At 37.4% G+C, this 23,195-nt stretch overlaps 1 protein-coding gene across 3 annotated transcripts in view; it reads right to left on the reverse strand.

Moving 5' to 3' along the window:
• The window catches only part of LOC120770831 (zwei Ig domain protein zig-8), a 151,174-nt gene that overhangs the window by 60,078 nt on the left and 67,901 nt on the right, over positions 1–23,195 (reverse strand). For all 3 annotated transcript variants that reach the window (XM_040098422.1, XM_040098421.1, XM_040098420.1), the window contains exon 2: positions 686–2,193. In XM_040098422.1, coding sequence (XP_039954356.1) covers positions 686–779 — 94 coding nt within the window. In that variant the 5' untranslated portion in view covers positions 780–2,193. The remainder of the gene's footprint in view (positions 1–685; positions 2,194–23,195) is intronic.

Consider the following 23,195-nt stretch of genomic DNA (forward strand, 5'->3'; position numbering starts at 1 on the left):
CAAAAAAGTCTTGCGGTGTTTTTATTGATATTTTTTTTTATTGAAATTGAAATGAATTTTTGATGACTCATGCCCAGCTTTGACAACCTAATATAAAAAAATTAAATATTTTATTACACTATTAACAAATAAGTTCTGAAATTTTCGGAAAAAAAATTTAAACCCGACCATTGCGACGCTTTCCCTTAAACCCTCGGAAAAAAATCATGAAGATCGGTTAAGTAGTTTTCGAGTAATCTTGCAAGCCGACTTCAAAACACCGTTTCGAGAAAAATGCGTTTAAGGACGGCGCACCCAGCTTAGCTAGCATCGCGCGTGTAACTTATCAAGGCTGTTTTTTGAAACTATTTCTCGGGTCAACGTGAAAATTTAGGACAATATCGTAGAGGTGTTGTAGCATTTAATATGATAATAAAGAATTAGATTTTTTGAAACCCGTAAACCCATGTAACCCCTTAAATTAGTTCAAAACTATTTTTGCTACTTTAGTCAATTAGTATAACCTCTTATGAATACATATAAACATTCGATTAATTGTGAACATACCAGTTGTGTGTTCTATTCGTCACTCTCAACAAAGTTTGGCTAAAAGCAGAATTTGCATGTTTAAAAATACATTTCCTGCCTTCGATTTACATATTTACTTATGTATATACTAAATATTTTTTTTTTCATTCGCACTCACCTGGCTCCAGCGTCGTCGCCAGTAATATCGATGGCAGGCAAAGTAATATTATCCGAATTTCCAGCATGTGCATTGGCATTAATATCGGTGACATTTGTGTTTGTAAAATACGCGACGAAACGTTGGCGCAGCAGCGACACCAGCACCAACTACCAGCACGTCGGTGGCACCCACACACCAAGGCAGCCAAGTAGACACCCGCTGATAAGCGCGTGTAATGCCGTAAGTTTTCACACTTCTTGTTGTTGTTATTGTGATAGTTTCGTCTCGTCTAGCGCGCTGATACGCTCACTCATTAGGGTTAATGTGTTTTTGAACTGAAGTCGTCGCAAGAAGCACGGCCGATAAGTGTGGCGCATAAATTTTGCATTGCCGCGCCGTTATAACGGTGCTTTCTATAATGTGTATATGCGCTTGTAGGTATGTGTTTATATGTTTTCTTATGCTTTGTAAAAAAGAAATACACTGCAACTTTGATAAATTATACAAAACTGCTGTTGTTCTTATGAGGCCCGTGTATAGCCTACTTTTGTCACGCCCCCTATACGGTATTTATATTTGTATTGCTTGTCCTGACAATAATGTCTTCTGCTCGTAGTGCAGATTTGCCTTTTCACTTTCTGCACGCTCTTCCCGCTTTGTTCCTTTCTTAGTACGGAGGTCTCTGCTTTTTGTGGCCAGTGCTCTCGTTTTGGCAGTAATATCTGTATGTCGCCAAGCTTTTTTGGCGCTGCCGTTACTTTGCTTATTGCTGTTGTGCTCTTCTGTCTTCGTTTCACTATGTTACACTTATTACATTAGCATTTTTTCATAGCGTCTTTCTTGTCATCGCGCGCTTTTCACTTCCCTTCCTTCACTTCTGCAACCATATCTGTTGCTTTGTTAGCGCTTCTGCCTTTCAGTGCTCTTTCTGCTTCCTTTTTCCTTTTATTTCACCTAATAATGTGTTGTTATTGCATTGAATGTGGCGCGTTTGCTCGTATGCAATAACTCGAACTTCATGTTTTTCACCATAATTTCATATAAACATCATTTTTCATGTGAAAATCGCTATGCTCGCAATTTCTTGTCTGTGCGAAGCACTTCTTCAGCTGCTTGCCTTGCCCTTGCGTTTTTCTGCCATCTCCCAATTTGCTCGTTTATTGTGCGCCCGTTCCGCTCCGCTCCGCTCACCCGTTCACTTGCTGCTTTGTGGCATTAATATCATTTGTAGTGAGCACAAGTACTTTAGTTGGTTTTTATTTGCATTGTATTGAATCTTCGCCTCGGCTTGTAATCTTATTTGTATTTCTTGTTCAGTTTGCGTGTTTTTTGTGCGCTCGCACTATCCTCCTGATTTGATAAATGAGTTTGTTATGCAATTTCGCATACACACATACATACATATCTATACGTGCTTTTTCCAAATTCCGGAACGGTTGTGCGTTTTTTGCCGTCACATTCGTAGATATGCATGCAACAATTTATTTTCGCATTCCAAATAATCAGTTGCAATTGTTATGCGATTTCTGTAATGGAGAAAAAAGCGTAGGTAAGTTATAAAGCACGCACAAATTGAATATAATAAATTGTGGATTTGTGTCATTGTGTCTTTGTCCTTAATGAGGTTGGAGGTGTTTGCAAAAGCAATTTTTATTGCCTGTAATTTATGGATTTGCTGTGACAACTTTTAGCCACGTCCACAGCATCTTCTATGTAACAAATCTTTGTGATAATGGAACTGCCACCTGGTCATAAAAACTTCTACAACTCATACATCCAATATTCATGTATATATTATATGTATATACATATATAATATGTGTTTATACATATCTATAGTTAAACCGAGCTGTTTTCTAAGACAGTACGTTGTTATCCCAATAATGGTTTTTGTAGAGTTCAACGTCTAAAACCATAAAACGTTGCGAATGATTAATTCAGTTGTGAATATTTACATACAACGCAGGTACTTTGTTTCTAATAATTAATTATTTTTTCAGAAATTCGACTAAAAAGTTAGAAGCCACTTTAGTTACACCCAGTGCACCGGATGAACTTCTACAGCTTCAAAACTTTTTCTACCACCTTAGTATACTATTCAAGGTCAATATTTAATTACTATTTTTATACCCTGAACAGGAAATATTAAGTTTGTAACGAAGTTTATAACACCCAAAAGAAAGTGTCGGAGACCCTATAAAGTATATATATAAATGATCAGTATGTTGAGCTAGTCGATTTAGCCATGACCGCCTGTCTGTCTGTCCGTACGTCCGTCTGTCTGTATATATACGAACTAGTCCCTCAGTTTTTCAGATATAGTTTTGAAATTTTGCAAACGTATATATGTATTCATGTATATATATGTACATGAGCTGTACCAGAAAATTTACATATAAGTATATTAAAAAAGATCTGTTATCTGGCATAAGGGAGTAAAAAGCTAGTTTGCTCTTTGCACAAGTTTACAGTCTATTATGGGAAAAGAGAAAATGCGGATGAGAGAGAAGAGGGAGGAATCACGTGCCATTAAAAGACAGGACAAATCTATTATTCTCCAGTTTGAGAGAAACCAATGCTCACTCTAAGAAAAACTAAAAAATTTGGCAAAAAAGGATACATCTCTAAATACAATAGGGGAAATTGGTCTGGTCTGGTCTGGCATCAAACGTAGCTGTACTTTAATCAAATATTTACTTTTAAAAACACGATTGGAATAATGTATGAGTCAAAATTTGTATTGTTCAGCACATTGAGACTTCTTCCACTAAGAAAAGGGCAGATATTTATTATGTTTAGCACCGCTATATTATTTATGGATACTTCTCTGCTTATGGGGTATGGAGCTTCACAGGCAATCTGAACCCCCCGTTAGAAAGGTAGAATTGTATAAAAAACGTTAACTGAAGTCAGCTGAAATGTTATACGATAACAAGTAAGAAAGGGCTAAGTTCGGGTGTCACCGAACATTTTATACTCTCGCATGATAAAGTGATAATCGAGATTTCATTATCCGTCATTTACATATTTTTCAAATACCGTATTTGTGTAAAGTCTTATTCCGCTATCATCATTGGTTCCTAATGTATACAGAGAAGGCATCAGATGGAATTCAAAATAGCGTTATATTCGAAGAGGGCGTGGTTGTTAACCGATTTCACCCATATTTCGTACATGTCATCAGGGAGTTAAGAAAATATTATATACCGAATTTCATTGAAATCGGTCTAGCAGTTCCTGAGATATGGTTTTTGGTCCATAAGTGGGAGAGGCCACGCCCATTTTCAATTTAAAAAAAAAAGCCTTGGTGCAGCTTCCTTCTGCCATTTCTTCCGTAAAATTTAGTGTTCCTGACGTTTTTTGTTAGTCGGTTAACGCACTTTTAGTGATTTTCAACTAACCTATGTATGGGAGGTAGGCGTGGTTAATATCCGATTTCTTCCATTTTTGAACTGTATATGGAAATTCCTGAAGGAAACGACTCTATAGAGTTTGGTTGACATAGCTATAGTAGTTTCCGAGATATGTACAAAAAACTTAGTAGGGGGCGGGGCCACGCCCACTTTTCCAAAAAAATTACTTCCAAATATGCCCCTCCCTAATGCGATCCTTTGTGCCAAATTTCACTTTAATATCTTTATTAATGGCTTAGTTATGACACTTTATAGGTTTTCGGTTTTCGCCATATTGTGGGCGTGGCAGTAGGCCTATTTTGCCCATCTTCGAACTTAACCTTCATATGGAGCCAAGAAATACGTCTACCAAGTTTCATCATGATATCTCATTTTTACTCAAGTTACAGCTTGCACGGGCGGACGGACGGACAGACGGACGGACAGACAGACATCCGGATTTCAACTCTACTCGTCACCCTGATCACTTTGGTATATATAACCCTATATCTGACTCTTTTAGTTTTAGGACTTACAAACAACCGTTATGTGAACAAAACTATAATACTCTCCTTAGCAACTTTGTTGCGAGAGTATAAAAATAACCCTGACTGCACTCTGCAAGAAGACATAGAAGCAGACACTGTACTCAATGAAAACAACCATATTGTTACTTTAAATTGTCCATCACAGACACCAGACGCCAATCCAATAAAGTGTCAACAAAAGATTTCCATCGGCTACCGAAACATGCTTAGAGGTCGCTGGAGATTGGAGCAAGTATGAAAGATTATTTTTAAAGAGATTTAGCAAAAAAAAAAAAAAAAAAATTTTGAAGCTTCTAAAGCTGGCTGCCCCCTTAAAACATCTTATTTATAATTAGCAGCGGTTTTGCTTATGTAGTAAGCTTCCAAGAAAATAATTAGGCTGAGTGTTTTGTTCTATAATTTCTTCTCCAATTCAAGTGACAAATTCGTACTTAGGGTAAGCAGGAGATAGGGGTAACATTGTCCATTTTTGATATACGAACATATTATCATAAGGAAAAGAATCTGTCTGAATATCATTAATATACCTAACAAATTGACCGATACTGGTACTAGCTAGTCGCAGTATAACTATAAAGCCTTTTAAAAAATATTTAATTGCAAAAAAGAGTTTTCACTTATTCTCTTATCAATTGAAGCCTTTTTTAATTGGCCCAGAAACCAAAATGTTTAAAATTTTGAAGAGGATGAGATAAGAGAGTAATGTGAGCAAAGTGAGCAAAGGCGTGAAAAATTCAAATCTATATAACCTACAAGGCTCGAACGTAGAAGTATCAGCATTCCTCTAACCATAATCATCTATCATTTAAGCTTTGTACTATAAATAGCAAAAACATCGAAATAACGCACAAAAGGTTTTTGACTATCGAATTTCGAATTGCCTCTCACTTAATGGTTTGTATCAATTCTACCGTTTTGCCCTTTAGTCGGGAATTGCAGACTAGGAGTCAAGAAGATGATGCTCTGAATGAATTTAAAATGATCCGAACGAGTGCAGATTCACGCTTTCACACAGTTTAAAAGTCTTTACAATTTCAGATTACGACATTGAAACGGTAATGTCGAATCGATATGATCGGCAGAAATATCCATGCAACTTTGGAATACAAGATAATAAATTTTAGAACAAAATCTCTTAGTATGTACCATTTCTTGACACTTCGGTAAATTTGCCATTTAAAAATATGAAGAACTTTAATCATTTGTTCAAAGCTTTGGACAATTATTATTCTCGAAACATGATTTTGATGAGGAAAATTTCGAATTACGAACAAATCTCAATTTATTCTGAACCAATTTTAGTTTTTGAAGTAATAGAGAAAAGCACAAAATCTATATTCGAAACATCCAAAGCAGAGCTGTTGCACTATCGGTAAGTTACTTACGATTAAAATATTATATAAATATAAAATATAAATATATTATAAATAATTAACTTGCTCTAAAGTTGTAATGAACAAATATCTTTTATAAAGTGTTATGCTATAATACTTTATACAAAAACTTGTAAGATAGTTTTATTTAAAATATGAATCGAAATATTTTTTTCTAGATTGGTATAACTATCAGTGCCAAAATATCACATTAATATAATGTTTATAGTATACGCTTGTCTTTCTGAAGTATATAAAGTTTATTTGGAAATTTTTACATTGAGTGAAAATATTCGAAATAGAAGTTCCATTATATTTTGTGTCCGGAATCAAACTTATGGTGTGGAAACGTTCAAAATGTTGGAAGAGGCCTTCGGTGATAATTTTTTGTCGCGAGCAAGTTTTTTCATTGGTACAGATTAGTCAAAGAGCGTCGAGAACGCTTTGACGACGAACCACGGTCATGACGGCCGTCAACATCAAGTGATGATCAACACGATAATGTGTCACCGAACATTTTATACTCTCGCATGATAAAGTGATAATCGAGATTTCGTTATCCGTCATTTACATATTTTTCAAATACCGTATTTGTGTAAAGTCTTATTCCGCTATCATCATTGGTTCCTAATGTACATATATATTATACAGAGAAGGCATCAGATGGAATTCAAAATAGCGTTATATTCGAAGAGGGCGTGGTTGTTAACCGATTTCACCCATATTTCGTACATATCATCAGGGTGCTAAGAAAATATTATATACCGAACTTCATTGAAATCGGTCTAGTAGTTCCTGAGATATGGTTTTTGGTCCAAAAGTGGGCGACGCCTTCTGCGATTTCTTCCGAAAAATTTAGTGTTTCTGACGTTTTTTGTTAGTCGGTTAACGCACTTTAAGAGATTTTCAACATAACCTTTGTATGGGAGGTGGGCGTGGTTATTATCCGATTTCTTCCATTTTTAAACTGTATATGGAAATGCCCGAAGGAAACGACTCTGTAGAGTTTGGTTGACATAGCTATAGTAGTTTCCGAGATATGTACAAAAAACTTAGTAGAGTAGTAGAGTAGTAATGCGATCCTTTGTGCCAAATTTCACTTTAATATCTTTATTTATGGCGTAGTTATGACACTTTGTAGGTTTTCGGTTTTCGCCAGTTTGTGGGCGTGGCAGTGGGCCGACTTTGCCCATCTTCGAACTTAACCTTCTTATAGAGCCAAGAAATACGTGTACCAAGTTTCATCATGATATCTCAATTTTTACTCAAGTTACAGCTTGCACGGACAGACGGGCGGACGGACAGACAGACATCCGGATTTCAACTCTACTCGTCACCCTGATCACTTTGGTATAACTATAATATAATGTATAATGTATATATATAACCCTATATCTGACTCTTTTAGTTTTAGGACTTACAAACAACCGTTATGTGAACAAAACTATAACACTCTCCTTAGCAACTTTGTTGCGAGAGTATAAAAATGAAGGAATTGGTATTACAATCAGAGATCTTATTGGCATCTTTGGAATATCGGAGGGATCAGTGAAAACCATTTGGAAAGATCATTTGGGTCTAAGAAAAGTGAAAGGACGATTGGTTCCAAAAACACTGATTTTTTTTTTATTATCTGTGAAACAGTGATATCATGAAACATATTATTACAGACGATCAATTGGCTGAATATCGTGGCAAACGTGAGCCGAAGCCGAAAAAACCGCGTCAAAGAATGTCTAAATTCGAGGTTATGTTGACACTTTTCTTCGATTATCGTGGTGTAAATTCTGACTTCCTTCCGACTGGCCAAACTGTAAACAAGGAATACTGTTTGAGTATTATGGGTTGTGTGCACGAAACTATATGTAACAAGTGAGGAAGGGCTAAGTTCGGGTGTCACCGAACATTTTATACTCTCGCACGGTAAAGTGATAATCGAGATTTCATAATACGTCATTTACATAATTTTCAAATACCGTATTTGTGTAAAGTCTTATTCCGCTATCATCATTGGTTCCTAATGTATACAGAGAAGGCATCAGATGGAATTCAAAATAGCGTTATATTGGAAGAAGGCGTGGTTGTGAACCGATTTCACCCATATTTCGTACATGTCATCAGGATGTTAAGAAAATATTATATACCGAATTTCATTGAAATCGGTCTAGTAGCTCCTGAGATATGCTTCTTGGTCCATAAGTGGGCGGCGCCACGCCCATTTTCAATTTTTAAAAAAAGCCTGGGTGCAGCTTTCTTCTGCCATTTCTTTTGTAAAATTTAGTGTTTCTGACGTTTTTTGTTAGTCGGTTAACGCACTTTTAGTGATTTTGAACATAACCTTTGTATGGGAGGTGGGCGTGGTTATTATCCGATTTCTTCCATTTTTGAACTGTATATGGAAATACCTGAAGAAAACGACTCTGTAGACTTTGGTTGACATAGCTATAGTAGTTTCCGAGATATGTACAAAAAAATTAGTAGGGGGCGGGCCACGCCCACTTTTCCAAAACAATTGCGTCCAAATATGCCACTCCCTAATGCGATCCTTTTGTGCCAAATTTCACTTTAATATCTTTATTTATAGCTTAGTTATGACACTTTGTTAAAGTTTTCGGTTTCAAGCCATTTTGTGGGCGTGGCAGTGGGGCCGATTTTGCCCATCTTCGAACCTCTAACCTTCTTTATGGAGCCACCAATGATGAATACGTGCTACAAAGCTTCATCATGATATCTCAATTTTTACTCAAATTACAGCTTGCACGGACGGACGGACGGACAGACGGACGGACAGACGGACGGACGGACAGACAGACATCCGGATTTCGACTCTACTCGTCGCCCTGATCACTTTGGTATATATAACCCTATATCTGACTCTTTTAGTTTTAGGACTTACAAACAACCGTTATGTGAACAAAACTATAATACTCTCAGTTAGCAACATTGTTGCGAGAGTATAAAAAGAGGTCGATATTATGTGCCGGCAACTCTTCGTTTTTGCACTACGATAATGCAACTTTGCATGCTGCTTGGATTCTTCGTGAGTTTTTCGCCAAACTCAAACTACCTCTCCGGGAAAACCGTTTTGAGCCAACTGAATACAATAAACGTGAATCGCTACGTGCACTGAAAGCTATTTCTGAAATTTAATTTAACAGCTATTTCAAGGATTGGAAAAAACGTTGGTTGAAGTGTATTGGGGCCAAGGGTGATTACTTTGAAGAAAGCGATATAGATTTTGAAGCATAAATGAAGAATTCTAAAATTATGCAGAAAATCTTACTATTTTTGGCTCATAGCAGCATGATAAACAGATTTCTATGAGGTTATCACACACTTTTTCTGGATCGACTGGCCATAATATAAAACATGTTCTGGTTGGAGAACAAGATGAAAATATTTCCAAAAAACGGTACTTGTCTGGAAAGCATATACCGACAAATGTCTCAAAAATAGTGCCCTGAGCAGTAGATAACTTCTACTTGTTAAATTTTTCCGAATAGAAATATACAATCTCTCGAAATCTTGTAAATCGCGAATGGAAGTTACACAGGAAAAAACACTGAATAATACAAAACCAAATGTGTGCTTAAACAATTTAAAATATTTATTTTTGTAATATTTCTTTATTTTATAACGACTAAGCGCTCCGATTGATATTAATATGTCAACAGAACGAAACTAGAAAAAAGGTGTACTCCTGTTATAATGACACTTTCCTTTCAGTATTCATAACAAGCGGAATGAAAGAGAGCAAAATTCAAGGTACCCAAAAATCCACTCATTTGTACACAAGTGCAAGGAAATGATTGGAAAATATTCATACTTCATGAAAACTCAATTTATTTTAATGCAAACTTACTTGTACACACAGACCTGGCATATATACACGCACACACAAGCAATTGTATATTTGAGCAAATATTAGTACATGCTTGTTCAGAAGCTGGTCGGTAAATACTTACTTTGCATTATTCATGAAGCACAATGCGATTCTTCATATTTAATGAATTGCTATATAATAAGGCATTCAAAGCACGCACCCACCGCAATTCCCCCCACTGCAAATTTACCAGGATTTCCACTCACTCAACCTTTTGCACATACATCTGTCCACTCGCTCAACTGTGTTATCACCAGCAACGCCAGCAACAACGACGACGACAACACTTAACAATAATAGCGATGGCAGCATCAACGGTCACTTCCGGCACTGTCAACGCAATTTATTCATTTTTATAAATTTCCGTAATAAAAATGAAAATGTTTATGAATTTTCTTCATTTCGCTTTGCTCTTCGCATTGCATTTGCCGCCTTCCTTGACTCACTTTCCTTCAGTATATCACTTTTGATGTTGATTTGGTTTTCGCTCTTTTTCAAAGCGGTTGTAAATATTTCACTTCCGTTGTGGGATTTTCGCAGCGCAACCGCGCGTCCGCGCACAGCAACAAGACACATGCTTATATGCGTGTATGGGTGTGTGAATGTAGAATCAACGTTGGTGGACAGCCGATGCGCGCGTTTGAGCAGCATTGTGTAGCCATGCGTTTAGTGCGTACTGCGTTGGCTCAGCGGCGAGCCGGGCAGCCAGCGAGGAGCCACCGTTGCAGCGTGACTTTGTGGTTAGATTTCTGTAATCGTCAAGCAGCGTCAACAATGGCCAACCAGTCCTCGTGGCACTGACTATGTTATGGCCCACGCCAAATCCCATGACAGGAATTTATTTCAACGCGCGCAGAGAGCGAGACAAGAAAGCTGCATTCGACTAAAAGCGTTTGGTTGACATTCGCTGGTGCTCGCTTTTGGCGCTGGTTCACTTTTTCGCCAACGCTGTTAGCTGGTCAACGCTATGCAAATATTCCATTAACTTATATAGCTTCTGCATAACTTTTGTCTTTGGCTGCTCTCTTCTAGTTGGGTTTTTATACCCAATGCTTGATGCTAAGATTTCAGAGTTCATCGTTTCTTCATATAAATACATATAAGAGGCTCAATTAGCTTTAAAGAATTGCGTTAGATAGATGCTATTTAGAGTGAAGATACAATAATTACTTGGTAGTACTAATTTTTGTGAGCGAGTCGGCGTTCCCTTGTTCTGTTGTGTTTTGGTACTGGATCTATGAACCTTACGCGAGCTCGAGCAACTAGTATCTGTGTTTTTGCTGTATCTTACTGTCCCAGTAAGGAGATAAGAAGAAGTTAGTTGAAATACTTGGTTTCCGCCGATGGATTCATATGTACTAAACATATTCTTGCGTTGAGGCTAAACATCTTGTCCAACGCAAATTTTTAAAGTTACATGAAGGAAAGCTAGATAGAGATATGAGAGACATTTTTCCCCCACTATCACCAGACAAAGGTCATAACATATTGAAAAGCATGCCTTTCCCGAACCTGGCGAATTGTCTGGGACTTATTAAAGCCGCCTCGAAAAATTTGTGATTCCTTCATATAAGGGGTAATCCAAATGGAGGTACTTTCTTCAATAGACGTAGCCGCGGCCAACAGTTGAAAGAGATAATCTTCAAAACATAAATGCCAAATAATGTTATTTCGAAAGATAATTAGCGTTCTCCATTAAATAAAGTTTCTGTGTTTTTTCTTTAAAAAAGTGGGAACCTCATCGTTTATATACCATAATTATGTAATGACATATTATATGGTAAACTATTATTTGACATTTATTGTGCAAATATGAAATAATTTTAATGGCCCTTAACATAACAATAATATATCACAAAGCTCAAATAACTTTTTCACAATTAACAAAGAGAAAGAGAAAGCCGGAAATGTTACATGCACGTGGTATAAAAACTTCTACGTGCAGCAGACGAGCTAAAAATTCTTTGCTAGTTTTTATCCACATTTTACTATTCACTTTTTCCGCTAGTTATCATGCTAGTGAGTTATGTGGCCACGCTGTCAGCGGAGAGTTGACTCGAAATTTATGACACGCCATAAGGATATGCGAGAAATATTTGCATGCACACATTTTTATATATTTGATGGCCCTTATAATATATTTGCTTTAAATGAGAATGTAGAAATATGCTGTTGAATATATATGTATGTACTTATGAGGAGTAATATTAATCAAAAGCGATAGTTAAGGGAACTTAATGGCATACTACAGAAATATTTTTTGTTAATGTCAACAGGCATCAACAAACATATGCATATGTTCCTTTTCAAATTAAATACTATCAAATGCATGGTATGTTTATAAACATATGTTTTTAGTATTATTCGCTGTTTTACAGAAAATGCAGAAAACGACTTATGAAGCTGGCCCTTATGGGGTGAAGCCTTAGAATAATTGTTTGATGTAATCGTACGGAAGGTATAGACATGGACAGATTTAAGTGCTCAACTTATGGATATCATATTTTCAACACATTATTGTGTCGATGCGAATAATTTCATGACATTTTATTGATTGGAAGTGAAGTTATTGCGCTTTAAGTGTCAGTATGTTTGTGTTATCGGTGCGAAAATGAGCTTCGAACAAAGAGCCAATATTAAATTTTGTTTTAAAATTGGTAAAACTTTTACCGAAACGTTTCAATTGATGAAACAAGTTTATGGCGATGATTGCCTATCCCGTAGCAGAGTGCACGAGTGGTTTCAACGTTTTCAAAGTGGTCATGAGGACATAAATGACGATCAACATGTGGGCCAATCAAAATCCGTGATCACCGGAAATTCCATCGAAACTGTGCGTGAATTCATCAAAAATCAGCCGAAATCATAATTGAAATTCATGGAAATGGAATTGAACATCTCCAAAACATCGATTTATCGCATTTTGACCGAACATTTGGGCTTACGAAAGGTGTGTGCACGGTTTGTTCCGCACAAATTGACTGATGACCAAAAATTGCTCAGAATCCAACATTCGAAGGACGATTATTTGACCAAAAATCATATTTGAACCATATTCACTGTATTCACCTGATATGGCACCGTGCGACTCCTTAGTTTTCGGAAAAATGCATTTGCCCATGAAAGAAAAGCGTTATGCAGACGCAGAGGCCAATCAATGAGGCTTGCTCCGGCATACTGGCGGCCATACCGGCCGACGAGCTAAAACACTCGTTCGACATGCTTTTGGACCGTGCAAAAAGCTGTATTGAAGCAGAAGGAGACTATTTTGAATAAAATAAATTGATTTTGCCGAAAATTGTTCTGTTTTTTTTAAGTCCTGTTTACTTTGGAACGCACCTTGTATGGAACACCTCATCTGATGGTGTGTCAGCCAATTAGACAATGACCTGTTAGCATCCCTACTAGTGTCCTTATATTATTCCTTTTGAATTTTAATAGTCGGCATGTGCGACTCCTCTTCTATTCTTGCAACAATTGCTTGCTTGTGTGAGCAAGACAGGCATTGAGTCCACCGGGAGAGAATTAAAGTTATTACAATACATATCTATAAGTGGCCAGGGGTATCGAAATTCTGGCTAGTTCAGCTCATCGCTTTAGAATTGTGTGGTTAAAATTTTGGATATGATTTGCTTCGCCATCACACTTTTTCAAAAACAGCTGCTAATGCATAAATCGGCTATAAATTATTCAATTATTGACTCATTTGAACATAAGTTCATTTGGTAGAGTTCAATGAGCAGCGAAATCCTGGTTGTTCATATTTGGTCTCCCACGTGGCATAGGGCTACCGCCTTTACCCGGGGTAAGGCATATCTGTCATAAGAGGCGACTAAAATCCAAAAAGTGCAATATGTCTTTTGTTGAATAGGTGTTCATTCCACCTAAACAATTAGTGGTATTGATGTATTGATGATATTGGTTTCGATCCGCTGTACTCCTGAGTACAGCAGGTTTAGTTGGCACCACAACAAGTACCCACGTGAAAAACAAATAACGTTGTTCATTTTTAAGTGCCTTGAAAAAAGTTCTATATTTTTTTGTCATTCTCGGAGTAAGAAATTCTTCTTTACAAGAACAATTTTATCAACTATTATATCTAAGTAAAGTGTTGCTGAAAATTACTTATAACTACATTACTTAAAGCAGGGAAGCGTAAAACAAATTCCAACAACACACACTTTTGGAAAAAAACTTGCTCACTTTTTATGTAATCAGCAACACAGCTCACGTAATGTGATATCTGTGCGCCAAGAAGGGAGAGTTGTAATGTATCATCACTATATATGTTTATATATACATACATACACACTTGCTTACTTACTACGACCACCAGTGCACGCCGAAGGGCATTTGCATTTGCATTCGCATTCACTTTTTGCCACATGCACTTTGTTTATGTGCATATTGTGATCTGCATGTGACGTTTTCTCCGGTCGCTGCTTGCGAATGCCAACGGTCGACCTGCCATGTTGCAGTCAAAAAGTTTCGCTGTCAGAGAAGTAAAATGTTATTTCAAGTTTCGCTTTTTTCGCATTCGTTCTTCTCTAATTTTCTCCAGCGCCAGTCATGTGACTTGCATATTACTACGTGGGCAGCGTCGACGGTGGCATGGGGAAATCGTTTTGTCGCTTTTTCTTTACTAAAACATTTATACTATGCTTTGTTTTTGTTGGCATTTTGATAAACATCAACCCTAGTTTGGTCAGTTCCACCATAGCAAAAGCAAGCAAAGCCAAGTTAAATGTGTCATGGCCGCCGTTGTTGTTGCCAAATATTTATTTCGCCATTGCAAGTGTACATTTGAGTATGGCGGTATGTGTGTGTGGCAGTCACCACAGTTGATTAAATATTTTTATTTTTCATTAGTGTTGACAGTAATTACATTGAAACGAGATTACTGCGACACTTTGCCAAGTGGTTAGCATGTGTGGCCGTAATTTTGATTATCAACGCGTGGAACTTAAGTGAACTCTCCTTCCGGCGAGGTGTCGTTTAGCTCAATGTTGGCTATACAAAGTATTTGTCAAAAATGTTGGGAAGTTGGTTTCAGCATACAATTTTGCAATTATCCGCTTCGATTTGATGTCCACAATTTTACTTGAATTATTTTCACAAAATAATAAAAAAAAACTATATTAATAAAAAGCTTTTAATCATTTTATTCAAATAGCTCCCGTATTAACCATTGAAATATCTATTTTGCTTTCAAAAATTGTTCAAAAATTATACTTTGTAGGAAAAATACTCTTAAGGAGTTACATAGGTTTCCTCGGCTAAAAACAGTATTTTTTCAATTACTTTTTTCTCATATAAAATATAAAACAATCTATAAGAATTTTTTGGTGTTACAAACATCTATCTGTATATACAAAAGAAAGTGACGTTAGTTACTCCTCTTATAACTGGAGAACGCCTGGACCGATTACCACCAATTCGGACAGGCTTCCGCCCAAACAAGGAGCATACTTAAGAAAATTCTGGACAATTTTCCGAAAAAAAATTATAAAGAAAATTAATTTTCAAATATGATTTTAAAAAGGGAATAAAAACGAACATGGTTTAAATGCTGGCGCATAACTCAAAAACGCCTAGACCAATTTTGCAAATTCTTTTTTTAAAATGTTCGTTGAGGGTGGTTTTTATGGCGAAAAAAATTCGAATAATTACCGGAAAACCCCTAAAAACAGCCTTTTTCTTTTTCCCATACAAACGAATGAATGCTGTTAGTAACGCTAGTGCTCGAGAACAGCTGAACCAATCTTGATGAAATTTTTAGAGGTTGTTCGCTGTGGATCGAGGAAAGTTTAGAAATAAAAAAACCGTATGCTTTTCTTGAGAAAAAGTCGGAAAGTTGGAAAATTCCAAAAAATAACTTTTTTCATACAAAATTTTTTTTTTAACTTTTTTCCTTTTGTTTTTCAATTGTCAAATTTGTCGTTTGCTTTCTTTATTCCGGTTATTCAAAAAAAAATTATTGAAATTTATTCCGTGAAAACGTTATGTGTGTTTCACACAAAGTGCTCAATTATAGATTGAAATTTGTTACGATGACCGGGTATTCCCAGGATGCGATGACAAACGAATGAAATTATGGATCGCGGGCAATCAGCAAGCGATCGTCACGATACCAGAGGACAACTTTTCAAACAACAGTTGCGATGTTTTGTAAACTTTATCTTAAAGCAACGTATATGTGGTACTGTTAGATGCTGGATGTACTCTGTTGAGTGCCAAAAGAGAGGTTTGCCGCACGCACATATTCTTCTTTGGATGGTGGATGGTGGTTACACCAAATCAAATTGATGAAATCATTTCTGCGGAAATTCCTGATCCAGAGATAGAATCAGAATTATACGAAACCAATATGGTTCATGTACCTTACGGACATCACAACACCACTTCGGTTTGTATGTCTGACAATGTACGAAACACTATCCAGGTGCTTTTTTTTCGGACACAAACTAGAAATGTATCAGCGTCGCTCACCAGATGACAATGGCAGAACATTTAGCATTCAATTTACGTATCGTGAATATCGAAGTTAACACTATATATGGATCGCACCATATTCGCCACTGTTGTCTAATTCAATGCTCAATGTTAGTATTGCAGTTTGGTGTAATCGATATAATACGTGTGTAAATACGTCGCCAAAGGAAGCAACATGGCAGTTACTGATCTTGAACGATACGGTCGATACGTGAACTGCAATAAAGCGCTTTGTATGATATTTACTTTTGCGATTCATGAACGTTTTCCGACTGTTGTGCAGAGACACAACACAGAGAATACAGTACAGACAGAGAAAGCACCTCCAGCAACAAAATTTACATTTACGAGTTTTTTCTCAACTTTCGTCAGTGAACCGTTTGCGAGAACTTGCTCAATTCGGAAATATCTTGATATTATACATACAATTACCATAACTGGAACATGATAATCACTGGAATGAAGTTCGCACACTTTTCGCGATGATCAGCCATCAAATTAGCGTCAGTTATGGAATACGAACAAAAATGACGTTGCCGAAGACATTTTACATCGTATTCGCTAAGAATTGGAAATGGGTTAATTCCGGTTGATACTTCCGGTGGTTTGATATCAATTCACGAATATTCAGACATTGGACAAATTATCGTAACTACAATTTCTTAAGTGCACGCGCAGTGTTCGCTGCCAAAAATACCGATGTTGTTGACTTAAACTGGAAGATTCAAAGTCAAATTCCGAGAGACTTGCGCTCATACAAACTGATCGATCGTGGAATTTCTAAATTCTTTGAATAGGCTTGGTATGCCACCGCATCATTTGCGTCTCAAGGTTGGAGCTGTCGTTATTGTGTTCCACAATCTTCAGGCGCCGAAACTGTGTGATGGAACCTGACTGATTGTGACGCAGCTATCGAATACAAAGGGGCAGAATGCTTGATTCTACGAATTCCTCTGAGTTTTTTTTTTTTTTTTTTTTTTTTTTTTTTTTTTTATAGTAGGAGGAAGCATCGAAAGCCGGAGTGCGGGACTTTAATCCGCTAAACCTAACCTACTCCCACCTTATGTCTCTCCCACGGGACCACTGGACAAAGTATTACTTCATGGGAGAGAAGAAGACGTTTAAGTCTCCTCTATTGCACGGACTGACTGACGCCTAATCTGTTCTAAATGTCTCAATTTTGTCATAATTAGATTTGCCGCTCCGCTAACAGCTTTCCACTTTACAGAGGACTCGCACATAAGTGCAGTCAAATTTTCCACCGAGAAACTACCCCCCAGGGTGGTTTTCAACTTTTCCCTTATACTTGAAAACCGAGGGCAATAAAAAGAACACGTGTTCAGAGTCTTCTATACACTCTGTACACGCCGGACAGTATGGACTAAAGTCATGACGATATTTGAATAGGTAAAGCTTCTGAAGCAAACTTATGCTCACTGGAGTATTTGGGTAAGGTGGTAGTCAAGGTCCCCGCTATTGTCTACCTATCCACGAATGTATGTCCGAGATCAGTCGGTAGGTCCAACGTCCTTTGCATGAAGTTTGCCACCGCTGCAGCCACATTTCAATGCTTTTAATTTTCTCACCTCTTTTTGCTGTGGTAGACATCTCTGATAAAGTTATATATTCGCGCGAATTCGTCTCCCTGGATGTCAATCGGTGCCATACACCAGCTAGTACCTCAGCAGCGCCATCTGGAAATGGTTCGGAAAAAGCGCTTGCCCATCACGCGTATTGCTGAAAGCTCATGCACCGTGTTCACTGGTCTCAGCATATGATTTGGCTTCTAGCGCCTGTATCCATATTGGAACCGCATACAGGATAACTGAACTTATTACCTTAGCTATTAATCATCGTCGGCTGGAACGCACACAGCCTTTATTTTCCATCATTCTAGATAAAGCATTATATATTTTATTTTTGCTTTTTTACGCGTCGTATTTTTCAAGTGTTCCTTGAACTTCTGTTTAGTCCTCTATTTAGTCCACTATTACCCCAAGGTACTTCAACTGCGGCTGCGGCTCACATTCTCCTATGGTGAGCGATATTTTCTCCTCAATTTTCCTGGAGCTTATGAGCAGGACTTCTGTTTTCTGCTCAGCAAGCTCTAGACTCATGGTAGCGAACCATCTGCGCAAACCATTTATGCTGTCGTTGCATTTGATCCGAAGGTCATCCAGATGTTTAGCTACAGCTACCACTATGAGGTCATCCGCATATGCGATTGTTTTCACATTTTGTGGTTGGTGGTATTCTTAGCACTCCGTCGTACATCAGGTTCCATAGCAGCGGGCCTAAAACCGAGCCTTGAGGAACTCCACTGGAGATAGTGAAGCTCTGAGTGCCTTCGTCCGTCTCGAATAGCAATCTCCTATTTTGAAAGTAACTCATTATAATATTTATTAGATAATGAGGGGCGTGTATATCGTGTAGAGCTTTTATTATATTTGTCCATTTTTGTACACTTTCCCAATTGTGTCGAGCATGCAAAGAGGTCGATAAGATTAAGGTTCTTCTGGTGGCTTTTTCGGCTTTGGCAGCAGAACCAGACGTTGTATCTTCCACGGGTCGGGGAATACCTCTTCTAATATACACGCATTGTACATGTTAACAAATAAACCGGGCCTTAGAGTTATGGCTTCTTTAAGGGCTCTATTTGGTATACCATCTATTCCAGGCGCTTTGGAGTTTTGATTTTTTCACAATAGCCAATAGTTCGTCTTCTGTGACTAATAGAGGTGGCTCCGTAGCTTCGTTTCGTCTAATAAAGGAAATGGAGAGGCATGTGTCGGGAATAGTGTTTCGACAACATTTTTATAAATAATGCGTTCTTGGGCTGCTGCGATTTAGTTTTGAACTTCGACATACAAATTTTGTATGCCGTTCCCCAGGGTGTATGTTGGCTTCTTCGCAGAGCTTTTCGAAACAGGATCTCTTACTACGGATAATGGCTGACTTCAGGAGCTTTTTTGGCATTTAAATGCTTCTCTGAGGCTGATTTCGTTCTTACCTCCCTGGTTACGATGTAGGCGGCGTCTAGCTGAGTGACAGAGCTTCCTCAGCTTGGCAATTTCGTCGTTCCACCAGTATACCGGCTTTCGATTGTTATAGTATCTCGTCCTGCACATAGTTGTATCGCAAGCTGCAACTAGTTCCTTCCGCACAGCGGATACTAATTGGGTTGCGTTTTCGCCTGATGCATTTTCCGTACTCCAAACACTCTCAAAAACGTCAGTATCAAATTCCTTTTGCCGCCAACTTCGTTTTCGGGAGGTATTTCTCGACAGTGTTCCGTTTCTTGGGAGAACGAGACCTCAGCAATTATAGCCATATGGTCACTATTTGTGTACACATATCTCGGACACCTTCTCCACTTAGTATGCCTGCTAAGCGCGTCGTTAACAAACATTAAACTTTATTATTGAACCCTTTAGCTTCCCTTTTGAAAGGGTATTTTGTGTGCCACTGTTTAGAATCGTAAGGTTTGTTTGACTCAAAAAATTCTAGAATGAGGCGAATTTCTCACGATGATTAGTAATTCTGCTACCCTCATACGCAGTAGACCATGCGTTGCAAATCTCCCGTTATTATTATTGGCGATTTGCTTCTGATTTCTAGGGATAGCTCCAGGAGAAAGTCTTCAAATTCGCTAATTGTTGCACTAGGACGAGCATAACAGCTTACAAAAAATATTCCCTGTACATTCGCCCACGTAAAGCCGTTAAGGGTTTCGTTGGAACGTGATGTGAAGGCTTGACCTTTGCAGGCCCATATTGCCGCCTTGCCACTTATATCTTTATTCCAAGTGCTTTCCGAACGTTGAGAATATTGTTCGCTTAATAGAGCGACATCTCATGTTTTCTTCTAGCACTGTCTGTTTCAGAAGGTCTTGTCCTGCAGCGCAATGGTTGAGATTTAGTTGCAATATTTTCATTATTTCGTTGACTTCAACATATCTGCGTGTTTGGGACAAACCATACTTAAAACGGAGTGCTCCCCTTTACAGAGCATACAACTTGGGGAATTTGTACATGACTTTGCTACGTGACCTGGAGTTCCGCAACGTGTATAGTGTATGGTGTACATTTGGAAATGCTATGTTTTTCACTCGGCCAGATATACGTGGCCTGCTCACGAGTTGGAAAACCATCTTTCCTATACATCGGAACAGAAACCAAAAATGTTGTTTATCAAGCTGCGACACATTGAAAAAAAGTGAAATGATAAATTCAACTTTTTCATTTCTAAACACATAATTTCACGCAGGACAACGACTGCGGGGTCAGCTAGTATACTATAGGCAAAGAAATTCTGAAATGTTTGGAAAAAATTATTTTAAGCTCGGCCATTTCGGCGCCATTTTCGGCGACCCTCGGAAAAAGATATACCCTCGTTGACAGAACAACTCTTTACAGGATCATCTAAAGTGAAAAAATACGTGTTTTAATTAAAACTTTAACTTAGAACTTGAATGAAAGAAAAAAAATGAAAATTGGATTTTTGGCTGACATTTTTACAAAAAATTAATATTTCGCAACATTTTTATACCCTAAACAGGGTTTATTAAGTTTGTCACGAAGTTTGTAACACCCAGGAGGAATCGTCGGAGACCCTATAAAGTATATATATAAATGATCAGTATGTCGGGCTGAGTCGATTTAGCCATGTCTGTCTGTCCGTCCGTCTGTCTGTATATATACGAACAAGTCCCTCAGTTTTTAAGATATCGTTTTGAAATTTTCCAAACGTCATTTTCTCTTCAAGAAGCTGCTCATTTGTCGGAACTGCCGATATCGGAGCACTATAACATATAGCTGCCATATAAACTGAACGATCGGAATCAAGTTCGTGTATGGAAAAATTTCACATTTGACAGGATATATTCATGAAATTTGGTACAGATTATTTTCTAAAGCAAAAATGTAATATCAGAAGAAATTGTGCAGATCGGCTCAATATAGCATATATATATATATATAACCATGGAACCCCTTAAATTTGTTGTAGTAAAAAGTGTATTACATATGCAAATAAAACCATTTTCCTATAGAAATTTTCCGATTGGATTCATAATTATTGCGAAGAAGCAATCTTTTTGTTCACTATGAAAGTCGATCGAACAATTGGAAAAAAAATTCCATTGATGGGTGTTCATTGTGGTAACACTGAAATGCTATCCACTTCAACTATCTTCTTTATCGAAATGTTCACCCTTCGATTATTGAAGGGTTTTCTCTTTCCTAATATCTCGAATGCTTTTCGCTTCTTAGTATTGTAGCTATCCAATATCGGCGGCAGAGGACGTGTCCATAATTTCAAATCGATATATCGTAAATTGGGCGAGTAGCTGGCGTATATACAGAGGGTCTGATGAACACGGCTAAATCGGCTTAGTTCGTCACGCAGATCATTTATATGTATATATTTTATTAGGTCTTTAACGCTTCCTTTCGGGTGATACCTGTTTAGGGTGTATGATATAACAATGACAAAATTAAATTGAATTCCAAATTACTGTGTACTGAAAATAATAATGAAGACGAGGAGTGAGCTGAACTATTTCAGAATAGTATTTATCACGGGGATGATGAGTGACTTGCTGAATTTGGTCTTTGTTAGTCGAGAGAGGACTTTACTTCTCAATTGCTTACACAGACCGAAGTAGCATCTTTTGACAAGATTTATTCTGCGTTGGATTTCGAGACATTGTTGTTGTTAATACTGGTTTCAAGGTAGCAACAATTATCTACGATTTCGAAGTTATGGCTGTAGACTTATATTTATTAATTATTTCATATGCTGAATTAGGTAACGGTGATCAACACGCATCAGGTGAAGCTGCTGTCAATATGTAATACATTAATATTATAGATTGATTAATTAATGTATGAAAGAAATTTAGGATAACAGTATAAGGAAAATATAGGATAACTTAACCTTTAGTTGTATCAATATAAATGAACTTAGTAACCTGTGAATGCATGAATTAAATAAATTTTAAAATAAAAGTTTAATGTGGGAGTCGCCACATATATGAGCACAGGGTTGATCCTGCGGAGGGCTTTGAGGATCAAACACCCAAACTTAAGCCCATTTTGGGAGTTCAAGCTCTCATCACCTCTACCGGAGAATGATACTTCGGAAATACTGTAATATTGACCAAAAATATATATGAGGGAAGTATTAATGAAAGTCGTACATTTGTTTTTATTTTACAATATATTCCCAAACTAAAATAGTTGTAGTATGTATTTATGTTCCTGTTCTTATTTTCACTCTTCCTTTGCTCACGAGCCAGTCCCAAGAAAAAAAAAACGGTTTCTGAGCTTAGTTTACGGTCACCTGCTTGAGGAAAATGATTGATTGAAGGTTGCATGAGAGAAGTAGTTAGCAGATTGATTCCTAGATGCTTATTTAGATGAATTATGATGGCAGAAGTCATGAATACATTGTCATTTACATACATTTTGTAAAAAAAGTGTTAGAGTTAAGGCTTTATAAGTTGCCGCTAAATGTTTATATGAAAAATATATTGGTTTTCCCTACGAGGACTTTTATTTGAGCCTCCTTTATTCGTAGTGTCTGGATGTACTTTACCAACTACATGGTCTACCATTTGAAACCTTTCAACTAAATCTTGTACTCTTTATAGATTTTAATGTCGCTGATTTGGTAAATAAAATCGTATACCTTTGCTTTCTTCCATTCCATTAACCCTCTATTTATGGCATAAATCCCCTTGTAGCAGTCACTGTAATGCTGAATTACTTGCTGGTATTTACTGTTATCGCGCAAAATACATCTCCACCATGCAATTTGTGCGCCAGGTATGCATGTAAT

This window comes from Bactrocera tryoni, chromosome 3, assembly GCF_016617805.1.
Source record: "Bactrocera tryoni isolate S06 chromosome 3, CSIRO_BtryS06_freeze2, whole genome shotgun sequence".
Lineage (NCBI taxonomy): Eukaryota > Metazoa > Arthropoda > Insecta > Diptera > Tephritidae > Bactrocera > Bactrocera tryoni.